The following is a 12825-nucleotide window of genomic DNA, read 5'->3' on the forward strand; positions in this document are numbered from 1 at the left end:
CATTGGTAGTCGCGATATTACGTATTGCATGAATATGCAAATTGTGAACCACAGGCGCATGCAAACTTTAAACGCCCATGCATTGACCTTTGATGTCTCTTCAAAGAAACTTTCGTGGCGAATGTACCTGGACACATCACACATTGAAATGACTTGATTTGCATGTGAACTGCACGGTCATGTCTCTTTGTATTTGATTATTTGACATTAAAAGATTTTTCGCAATATGTGCATTTAAATTGTTTTTCTTCATTTCCATGATCTCTCATTTCATGGACTAAAAGTATCACTTTCAGTGAGCAGCATTTCGTGCACTTTGTGCACTTAAATTCTTTTCTGCCTAAATTAGACATCTGAAATAGTGTATAACATGAATAATAAGATTTTCAAATTATGAAGAAGCGTAAAAGAATTTATTTCATTATTTATAATCAGGGTCAGTGTAATTGTTGGAGAGAATATTTAAAACCACAATCTGTTTTGGTTTTATCCATGCATCATTAACCAAACACATTTTCAAGTCCAAATTTGCGTGGATAAGATGTAAATGATGCAGACTAATGTGAAACTCAGAATACTTAAAGTTAGTTGAGAGTAAAACGAATTTCAGTCGGCAAACATGTTTTCAATCAGCGTTTTCGCTCTACCGGCACTTGCTTCAAAACAAAAATCGTCGCTAAACGACAATCCTTGCATTTTATTAGACTATAAAATAAAAGAAAAAAAAATTGCTCATGGAATCACATTAAAATTTTAATCATTGCCTCTATCGGTTCAACTTACCATGTGTGTGTTGAAAAAGTTTGTATCAAATGCATAACCAGAAATAGATCTCTTTTGATTTCTATACACAATCGTTGGTTGTGCAACTGATCGATTAGCAGGCGTGAAGTAAGATTTTACTTTCCATCGATTTTACATATATTACTGGAGAACAACTACATTTTCAAAACATGGTTTAATAAAAACTCCGTTTTGGAAACCCTACGTCAATTAAGTGTTTGAAATCTTTCTTTTTCGCGATTAACAAACGTTAAACACAAGCTTCAGACAGCTAGCTCAATATGACGTTATGCTAGAACTCCTTTAGTCTTAGGTAAAGAAGTCCTGGAGAATTGACACTATATGAGGTTTGCGTCAAAATGAGACGAATCATTGCGAAAACCAAACGATCGGGTTTCCGAATTCCGTAATTTGGACTCAAAATCCGTAAAAAATTTGGCAATATCGTCAGAGTAAACAGGACTGCAACAATAACAAGAATGCAAATATATCAAATTTTATGTTCATTACTTTACTTAAAGATAATTATTAGAGCATCATCGTTATATTTTACTCATTGAATCAATGGATCATGAAAACTCTAGAATATATAAATCTTTACTAATTTCTCCCAAAATAAAAACAACAATATTGAAGTTTAAAAATTTAGAGATTGCTTAATTTGAAAATATAAAAAAAAGAATAATTTTAATCCAACCATTATCTTGGAAAAGAATTTCCCTCGAATTGTATAATACAAGTGTTTTATATGGATGGTGATCTGTAATCTAATAAATTATATTTGAAAAAATTACCTCTATGAAAATAAAGCAATTGCTCACCTTAAACAATATCGTCAAATACTGTATATCTTTGATCATCATAACATCATATAATTTGATTAACATCATATCACTTCTGTGAAATATTTCATTCAGATCTTGTATTTAATAATTATTCCACATGTTAAAAAACTTTCGCTTTCGCTCTAGTTCATTCATTTACTACAGTAAGTGACACTTTTGCATACTATAGGATAAACAATGTAAATATGAAATAATATTACATGTAGTAACATTATTATCAGAGAAGGAAATCTCTAGTCTGATCAACTATTGAACAAAGAATGACCAGACTTAAGCAGGAAAAAATCTAACCCAGTCACCCCCCCCCCAAAAAAAAAATCTAATTCTATCTTTCAAATCCATGACTTTTAAAAACCAAAATAGTAATGTCGACTTCCAGAACACCTGATATATGCCTTAACCCTTTCTCTACCGGCACATTTTACGTGATTTTAGAGACCTTTTGACATGGCATTATTATATCATTTATAACTTTTTTATCCATGGAGGTACTAGGTATAATGCATACCATTTCGTAGGGAATTTCTTAGAGATGATATTTTATGACAATTCAGATACTCAACGATTGACCTTATTAGTAAAAATAGAGGTCAAAGGTCAATTAAGTGCAAAATTTTATGGAATTTTTTGATACTTTTTAATCTTCAAGCTAAATATTTACAAAGATGTATGTTGAAATAGGAAATTTTAGATATACCCACAAAAGGGCATTATACTGTACTTCATGAAACACATAAACTTTTTTTAAATTCTGCATACATTTCCTTAAAAGCGGTTGCTTAGCAACGCAGAATTTTTCAATTTTCGGGCAGAAATTTTTGTTTTTCACTCATCCTAGACACATTTATGCATCCTAGCACATATTAAAGTTAGATATAATGTCATAAAATTACAAAGGACATAATAGCAGATAAATTTTTCAAAAGTTTTACCTCATTAGAACTATTTTTAGGAGGTCAAAGGTCAAATAAGTGCAAAAATTTCATCATTTTTTTCAACTCTTCTCTATATTTTTGCTAAAATTTTACACAGTAGATGCTGAAATGAAAAATTCTGAATATATACTCTCAAAAAGGGATCAGAACTGCAATATCCATACATCATTTCAGTTCAAATTTTTGCTTAATGACCTTAAAGTTGTTGCTAAGCAACAGTATTTTCAATTTTTTATACTATATACAATGTACATGTACATGTTTGTTATTTCTCATTCTGGACACATTCTAGACACTTTTTGTATATTCCGTGATGCTGTTTGTAAGATATGGGCCAACATAAATGAAAAAACATTTTTGTATTAAGTATTGATCTTGACACTCTTGTTCTTAGGGGGTCAAGGTCAAATCAGTACAGAATTCTACTTAAATTTGTAAGTATATATCAGTTTTGAAATGTTACAGTCATAGAAAAATCATCTAATAGTTGACTTAAAAAAACGGCGAACGACAAAATTTGCAAGCAAAAATTTAATCTAAGAAGTAAAAATAAACTTGAATGATTTCATTGCAAGATTGTACTGGTATAACAGAGCTTAAGGGGTACAATAAAGAATTGACATGCCATCTTGAAAGGAAATAATAATACATGGCATTGGCAATTAATGCAAAACTGTTTTGTCAATAGGTTGAAAAATGTGATGTTTATGTCCAAATATACAAATCCAGAAATATTGCAAAATGAATTCCAGATCAGACTGATTAAATCTTCCACAAAATGTTGAAGACCAGAGCACTTTTACTTTGTGCCTCCATTCTTTCATCAACTGTCACTTCTCTGAAAGACTGGAGGAAATTCTTCTTTGACTTGTCTGTACAAGGGATCAGCTTCTATACTGTAAAAGATTTAAATATTTTGAAACAGATATGTGAATAAAATTAAAAATGATACAATTAATACATTGATATTATTTTCCATTTGAAATGAAAAATTATAAATGCGATTCAAATAGTTAAATGATATTATTAAGTCAATGTATTAGGACTACAAATTCAACAACCTTGTAGTTAACCATCATGATTGAATTACTGAACCAAAACAAATAGCATATTTGGTAATCTGACTAATACAGGCAGACCTGTATATATAAAGAAAAATTGTGAAGCAGATAGATCTAATTTTAATTAGATGCCATGAAAGTGATGGGACAGTTCAAAATATTTTCAAAATAAGTAAAAATTAATTTGAGATCTCGAATTATACAATCCGTTTCCAAGAATTATCAATTCATTCCTTTGAATTATAATTCGAGATCTCAAATTACGCAATCCAATCCTTCTGATTACTAATTCATTCCCTCAATTTTTTTTCTAGATCTTTCTGCTCTACGATTTTTCAGAATATGCTCAACAATTTCTCTCTCACATGGAGTTGCCACCACTTGTAGGTGGACTGTTCTATACTCGACACTTACGACTTTTGAGGTGTGAGGGATCTTTTTCATGCCAGCACCTACTGCAACAAGGCCCCCTAATTGGTTTTTATAAGTATAATGTAAGATAAGATATGTTTATAGTGTCTTATCAGAAAGACAGGTCTACATGTCTCATAGTAAGATTCGAACCTGCGATGCAAGGATTAATTCCTTACTTCATGATTATAGAACCACTGAACTAGTCTAGTGACTCATGTACCTAGAAGTGTTGACTATTAGCCATCAAGTGGCAATAAGGAATTCTAACTGCAATAAAATTAACTTACAGCTGATAACTAAGCACCTATGTCCTCCACATCATGATCTTTTCTGTGCATGATGGCCAGTGGTGGGATTAGCAAGAAGCACTTCACAGATGAAAGTTCTGACGATTTGGTACCAGCACAAAACACACATGCTAAAAAAATTTATGAGTTAGTGTTAATTATGTCAAGTTTCATTTTTCTTTGAAGTGGTAATAAAAACTTCCTACTTCAAAAACAACCCAAAAATAAGTCAAATTTGTTTGAACATCATCACAAAACAGGGTTTAGATGTTCAGGCCAACAATATAAAAATTGATTTGTTTGATGTACACAGAGGACCTGTCAAAATTGCCCCTTTGCAATAATTTTTTCAGCACTTTAAACTTTGAATTTATTTTCCTTCTTAAATTTACTAAAATTGTTTCATTTTAAAGCAAAGGTTTATAATTTCTATAGACTGCTTCTTGACTGATTGTTTTTCATGTTTTCATAGCAATACACTTGTGAAGCTATCAAATGTGTACTGTTAAGAAATCTCAGTTACCAATTTTTCAGCAGTGTAAACCAACCCAAAATTAACAAATTACCTACCCATCTTGAAAAATGTGGGTCGGAGTACATCGATCAAAAATATTTCATTGATCAGTCAACACATTATTTCATATTGAGAAAACAGTGACATTGTATTGTAAACAATTTTGTCATCGAAAAAAAAAATTATGTGATCGTTGAAAGAACTGAAAAGTATCATATGTCGGTTACCGACTATGTAAAATCACCGAACGGCTTCATATTGATTACATGCACGTGTGTAGCTGGAAACCAATCTATACTACTACAGTATATATACACGTACATAGAGGTCCTTGGAAGTCTACAATGTCTTTTCATTTCTATCTATGTACTGTAAAACACTTTTAAACTTTTCAATCAATACTTACTTACATCTAATGCCAAAGAAAAGACCAGTCATATCTGATGAATTGACGTGTTTTACATCGTAAATCCATGGTGTTGTTGTTGTTTACTGCAACAGCGGAAACACGTGTTTGTCTCGATTAATATCAACTCATACCGTAATGAGTCGTGTGAATGCGAGAATTTGTATTAAAACATACTTGTTTCAAAGTTGTTGTTTTTAATTTATTGTAAATTTCATGTCAGTATATGTTTAATAGTACATCATATTAGGAATATATTTTAAAGCAAACAGCAATAAAATATTTTGTTTTTTGACGTAGTGTTAGGCTTTGGGAATCAGCGTTTTTCTTTTTATCAACAATGAACTAATAGCACGTTTCATAAATAAACAAAAAAGACTACATTTCTCTGAAAGGTGTAAAGATGATTACTATTATTTTAAAACAATTATTTTTTTTATACAAATCATCCATTTAAATAAAAATATTTAATTAAATTTAATAGTACTAAACACGTTGTTCCGATTGAGGCGCAACGAAAACGACCTTGACGTTAAATATAGATTACACTCGAATTTTCTACAAAAAATTACGCAGAGGTTCAAAACTCAAACTATGCTAATTCAGAAAATACGGAACATAAAGAGACAAGTAAAGGCTTGTTGAAATGGAAATTTTTTCTACTTTTACCAGCTGTATTTTGTTTTCCCTATTTCAATATAGAAATAAAGGTAAAACTAACGTTAATTTGAATATTACGAATAAAACCCAGAAAAATCACATGCGTGGAAGAAAATTCTTGTTTTTATAAAATATCTAAAAGTAAAACCAATAATTTTTACATATTTTAAAAGCAGAGAAAATTTCCCTTTTAAACATATTAATTTTTACTTAATGATTTAATCTAGAAAAAATATATATATCGTTGGGAAAATCGTCCTTGCTTTGGAAAATAGCGTCATTTTTAAAAAGTCACGAATGTCTTTAAAACGTAAAATCTATTCATTACCGATTTTTAAGGTTCGAAATTTTTACAGGGTCTAAAAGTAGAGAAAATTTCCTAAAAGATGATATATAGATTATATACCTTTATTCTATTATTGAAAAGATACGGAGATCCTGTTATCGCGATGTCGTGTTTTAACGCGCTATCGGTCATATTGACCGATGCGGTAGAGAAGGGGTTAAGGTATTTATAAGTAAATATTCGCACACTAATACAATAACAAATCCCATATCATGATTAAATAATACCCAAGGACAGAGCAGAGGAACAAAGGAAATTAGCATTTCCACTTTAATTTATTCAGTATGTGCCCTATACCACAGATATTCCTGACCCTGTGGCCGCCACACATTTCACAGTTTTTGGTAAAGGCACCCTTGTTCATCATAAATGTTCGATTAATACTAACAAAACACATATTTCAAGGTATTTATTCATTTCCAATATATTATCATAAGACCCTCCGTACTCATGCCAAAAGGACTTGAAATTCACATTTCTAGAAGAAGCACCCTTAATCAAGTTTGCTCTTCATAACTATATATGTATGAGACTAGATAATCAGGATAACAAACCAGTAAAAAAGAAGGTATTTTTTGTCAAAGAAATAATGCAATTTTACTAAATACTAAGTAGAGCCCAGCCATATCACCAAAACCCCTGACCCAGGGACCTTAAAAATTGACGACATTGGAAGAGGAACCCTTCTTCGTCATACCAATGCACAGGGTTTATTGATTTAATACCTAGAAGCGGAGGAGAAGAATTTCAAGAAGGATATGGAAATAACGAACAGTATTCAATCTCAACGTCCATTAAACAAATATACAAAATAAGAGCAGAGCAAACACGGACCCCCGAAACCCCGAAATAATTTATGCATTTTAACTACATAATTTATAAAGCCCCGCCCTCACACCAGAACACCTGAAACAGGTGCCATGAACATCACAAGTTTGGAAAACACAACCTTTGTCATCAGGATTATGTACATAGTTTATTGGTTTAATACCCAGGAGAGAGAGTAGAAAATTTTAAAAATATTTATGCATTTTCAAAATATAATCATTAGAGCCTCGCCCTAACACCAGAGGGCTTAATGCTGATTACAATGATGCCAACAGTTTGGCTGCTCTATGTCTAGGAATAAAGAATTTCTTTTGAAAGATATCTCCATGTGAACGCTGAGCGAAGCTAATTCAAATTAAATTTGCGTAAGGCCAGAATGAAGTCAAAGGGCACATGTTGGTGGTTAGATAAAGGTAACAGTGCTGTAATTGGTTCAAAAATAAAGGAAAGGTATGTTTATCACTAAATGGATACCTTTATCCTGCCTCTGATAAAATCGTGACATTTCACTTGTTGAGAAGAATACTGCATGAAACGATGTTATGATGTCCACCTACCTCATATTTCTAATTAGCCCCCTTCAAATGACCTACCAACCACACCTCAAATCAATATGCCCCCTCCACATGACATACTGCACAGATCATTGTTGTTTTCATTTGAACACACAAAGCACCTAATTACTGACGTCATATTAACATTAATCAATGTCAAAATGTAAACGATTTGCTAAGTTAAATGAGCTTTATCAAAATATGTTCGACAGGATAAATTCATTATGTAGACACACATAACTAATAGTAGCCACTATGATTATGATATCAATTTGATAGCCCTGCATACATGATGACGTGATTTACAAATGATGTCAAAATAGCCTTACTAAAAACAGCCGGCTTTTTTGTAGAAATAAAATTTCATTCTCATAAGTTTACATCGCATTAGCTGTCGTGTGAACGCAATTTAATTCACATTAGTTTACTTCGCATTTATTTACTGCGAATTTAACTCTCCATGTGAACAGGGCATTAATTGATTTCAAGTCATTTTTGTACAATTCTAAAACTTGCTTCAGTTATTTCAAGTGTCTTTAACATTTATTTCAGTAATTTAAGCTGTGATGCAATTATAAAGTGAACGCATTTTGTTCCGATAACTACTGTTAAATTATTATTTTATTTTGTAAAGCGCCACTCTTTCTCCGATTTAGAATTAGACATATTCACCGATTATTCATTCTTGTTTCCTGATTCTGACAATGATACATTATCATTATTTATCAATAGTTATTTCGTAGATTAAATAAAAGCATAAACACAGCCATATTTGAGTGTGAAAAATGTTATCTCGCAACTCTTTCAATTGTGGTATACTGCTTAAAAGTTCATATACTCTGGACATGCTGATCCCACTCTCAACAAGGCATTCTTTAGGGCAAGTCCTCAATATCTCTTTCATAGATGCATCATCCACATTATGTACCAAGCCTGGGATTCCTTCTTGGAGCATTAAATGCACTTTTGGCGAGCCTACGTCTAAACCAATGATCCCAGGGCCACCAGAAGCACCATGAGTTGTAGATTCTGAGCAATGGAACAGTACCTTTTCCTTCTTGAACATAGAATCATAATCATTTTTAACTTTTTTATGGTCAAAATTAGGATAGTTCCTCTTCCACCATGAAAGTGCTTTACAGTGAGTTTGAAAGGCATCACATTCCGAAATCAACGGACATGTTCTGTCAATTATCTGTTCATTGCCATGAGAGGTTGGGTGACCAATAATGGTAACATTTTCTGGTCGCTTGCGAGACATGTCCAAAATAAATGGCTTTGGTAAATCTGTCCAATCAACTTCTAATAAAGCAACGTCATCTGCTTCCTGTTTGCTGTAGAATGGAATGTCATATCTCAAACGATAGGGTACATAGTTAACGTGTTCTCTTGTGCGACCAAAATATACATAAATACGGTTGTCCTCGATGAATTTCATGGACTTCTCTACAAATAAATAACAATGATTAGGAAATGTAATAGTGAGCAATGTGCTTTAGCTATGTGAAAAGAAGTATACTATTAAAGAAGATTAATATTAAAGAAAATTCCGCTGTGTTCCATGGAAAATGTTTCTGGAAATTAAAACCATCTTTACAAATGAAAATGAATAAAGATATTTTGTATATTTTCATGTTAAAACAATTTATACAATTTGTAAACCACGCCCTCCGAGTAACATTACATAGCATAGTATTATAGTATAAAAACGATTTCAGTGCATTAGGTTTATTGTGATTTTTTCATTTAAATACATATTAAATACATTCAGTACTATATTAACAAAAGATGTAACATATTTTTAGGGTAATATAAGGATGAGAAATTGTTATCCCTTGAAAACTTTTGTCGACTTTTGGCGACCTTGTCTTCACCTCAGCAAGCCACTGTCAGAAAAGTTGAAAATTAAGTGAAAGATTCATTGTAAAGTGTATATTCATGTGTTACAGAAGGTGGTCAAATTTTTTATTGAAATATAAGGAGATAACAAACAGTCATAAGCAAATTCTTTCAAAATCTTCAATGAACCAGAAGTCTCTGTCGAGACTGAAGCTCTACTGGTTTGTACTTATAGCAAAGGAAAGGTTCTTAAGAAGTTGGGAATTGAAACTTTACCACAGCAATAAAAAGAATAATGATCCTTGATTAAGTCTCTTTATGTTCTTAGTATAGTCTACTTGCATGCCACATTGTATTATAATCAGACTTAAACTGCAGGAGGAGTAGCATTTTGAGATTTTTTAACAGAAATTTGTAATTTTAGTGACCATGGCAACACCGTTCATCGAAATCAAAAACCAATACAAAGAATAACGTATCTTAGTGTAGTCTACTTGTGTGCCAAGTTATATTGAAATCAGACCAAAACTGTAGGAGGAGTAGCATTTTGAAAGAATTTCATAGAAATTTCTATCTTTAGTAACAATGGCAATACCGTTAATCGAAATCAAAAACTGATAAACAGAATTATGTATCTTAGTGCAGTCTACTTGTGTGCCAAGTTATATTGAAATCAGACCAAAACTGTAGGAGGAGTAGCATTTTGAAAGAATTTCACAGAAATTTCTATTTTTCATAACAAGGCAAAACCGTTCATCGAAATCAAAAACTGATATACAGAATTATGTATCTTAGTGTAGTCTACTTTTTCATTTGAGACCAAAACTGAAAAAGCATTTTCTTCAGAAGGTTATTAAAACAATAAACAATCAATAACAAAATTTACACCCAAGTTTGTAACCACGTAGAGCCCGTGTTACAAGCTCCATAGGAAATAATGTGATTTTTTTTCCCGAAATAAAAAACATAACATGTGAACAGCAATTGAAAGGTTCTCTCTATTTTAAGTAACAACGATTATTATAACAAATATTGAAATCAGACCAAAACATGCATAAGATTGGATAGATAAAGTATGACTTTATAATGTACAGAAAAATCCTATCTTTTCCATTTGATATAAGGCATTCGGATCAGCCCTCCATTAATTTTGTATGCAGTAATAGAATGTGTGTCAGTTATGTGAAATGTTACCTTTGGCACATGGAAATCCTGTCTCCCCCAAAACACTGAGTAGTTCGGTGAGCAGTAATTGATAACTAGTCTTTTTCAGCCATTCATGGACCCCATTTTTTAATTTCTCTTCAATATCTCTCCCGGATTCCCCTACTTGCAGTTTTTGCAAAAACCTTGAATAATTAATGCTGCGATGTGGATCAGACTGGGCGTTTTCTACGATATTATCGATGTACATTTCTAGACAAAATAGAATCATAAAACAACCTTTATTAGTCTTACCAACTTTGACTACTTTTGCACTTGCTTAAAAGGTGTTTCTATCCTCAAAATTTTAATGGTTCAAAATACAAAAATTCCATTTATTTTCATTTAATATACAAATGTAGTTTAAATTTCCAATTATTACAAAAATTTATAGGTTGCAATGTTAAATATTTAAGATTGGAGACATAAATAAAACAGAAGTACATGTATACATCAGCATTAAAATGTTGTACATGTTTTGTAAACAATATTATAAAATTTATGTAAAAACTTGTTCAAAATCATATGCTGAAAGTTCCGAAATACTTGCCACTTATAAGATATTTTTGAATTGTGAATATAATATCAGAGAAATTATTCAAAATTAAGAGTACAATATAAAAAATGCCTGAATGAAGAAACTTGAGAAGGAGTTATTGCCCTTGTCAACATTTTTAGACTATATGATTGATTAAATAAATAAAATATACATTTTAAAAAATCTTTTACTAAACAATATTTACCATGACACCTATTGCAAAGCATTCTTCCAAAAAATATTGTGCTATTGGGTATGAAATAAAATTAATCTAAAAACAGTTTTTTGCAAAAACCTATGAAATCATAGGAGGATGGGAATATTTTCAAGAGATAAAAATAGTACAAAAATATACAGTGTTTTTGTATGGCAGTAATCATTTGAAGAATGTGAAAGATATACAATTCATGGAAAAAAAAAAAAGCTAAAAAATGTTTTGATCATACTAACCATAAGTTTTTCTTATCACATGAAATGCTGTCATCAGATAACGACTTCCAACCCTGAATGCGGTACCAGCTGTCCCATCACTACACACCAAATGACCAACACTTTTATGCCATTTATCACAGAATAAGGTTTCTGATTCTTTACTCCGCTGAGAGTTATCAATTGGCTTTTGAAACTTTCCTGAGGCTGAATCTGAAAAAAAGTGATCCACTAAATCACTAAATAATACATCAACATTATGATTGCTTACCAAAAAATTTAAATTGGGTTAATTTTGATAGTTTTGGAAAAACCAATCATGTGGAAATACATGAAGTAAAGAGTTCTTGCAGAATATGCAACACACTTTAGTAGAATTGAAATTGGTTTAGCGGATCCAGAAAACACTAACAAGAGGCCCCTGGGACACATCCTTCACCTGAGTAGTTCTGACCATTCTGTTCTTTACCAGATTTCTCCCCCTTGTAACCGATTGTGACCCCACCCTACCCCACTGATCATAATTTAGACAATTTAAAATCTAATTGTACCCCATGATGCTTTCACATAAGTCGATTTGTTTGTCTGAAACCTTAATAATTACAACAACAGGCCCATGGGACACATCCCTCACCTGAGTAGCTCTCACCATTTTAACAAGATTTCTCCCCCTTGTAATACCTATTGTGACACTGCCCTTCCCTACGTGACAATTTAAAATCTAAACAATCCAAAGATCCTTTCACATACGCTTCAGCTCATCTGGCGAAGTGGTTCTTGAGAAGAAGATTTTTAATATTTTTCCCTATATATTTCTATGCAAAATTTTGATTCCCTATTGTGGTTCTGTCCTACACTCGGGGTCATGATTGAATAATTTAGAATTTACCCCAGGATGCATCCACTTAAGTTTCAGCTTTTCTGGCCCGGTGGTACTTGAGAAGATTTTTTTATGACCTCGCCCTGTTTTTGTCTTTTCTTGATTATCTCCCCTTGTCAGGGACATCGTCCTTCATTTTTGCAATTTTAACTTCTCTTTACCAAAGGATGCTTTGTACCAAGTTTGGTTAAAACTGGCCCAGTGGTTCTTGAGAAGATGACGAAAATGTTAACAGGCAGCTAGACAGCTAGACGGACAAAATGTTATCATAAAATTTCACGTGCGTGGAAGAGATTGTCACAA

At 32.0% G+C, this 12825-nt stretch overlaps 1 protein-coding gene and 1 long non-coding RNA gene across 2 annotated transcripts; both read right to left on the bottom strand.

Moving 5' to 3' along the window:
* Window positions 1-3079: 3079 nt before the first annotated feature.
* LOC134271155 (uncharacterized) lies at window positions 3080-5350 on the bottom strand. Its single transcript, XR_009992965.1, has 3 exons — window positions 5246-5350; window positions 4326-4456; window positions 3080-3459 (listed from the first exon to the last, which is right to left on the bottom strand). It is a non-coding gene; the product is annotated as an uncharacterized LOC134271155 (long non-coding RNA).
* Window positions 5351-7283: 1933 nt separating this feature from the next.
* On the bottom strand, window positions 7284-11855 carry LOC134271154 (uncharacterized; the record flags this gene model as incomplete). Its single annotated transcript, XM_062753406.1, has 3 exons — window positions 7284-9079; window positions 10667-10888; window positions 11664-11855. Coding segments are annotated over 3 exons (1142 nt in total), but the record flags the coding sequence as incomplete, so codon positions are not given.
* Window positions 11856-12825: the final 970 nt, after the last annotated feature.

This window comes from Saccostrea cucullata, unplaced genomic scaffold (genome assembly GCF_032062105.1).
Source record: "Saccostrea cucullata isolate Sc308-1 unplaced genomic scaffold, CSIRO_AGI_Scuc_v1 ctg9083, whole genome shotgun sequence".
NCBI lineage: Eukaryota > Metazoa > Mollusca > Bivalvia > Ostreida > Ostreidae > Saccostrea > Saccostrea cuccullata.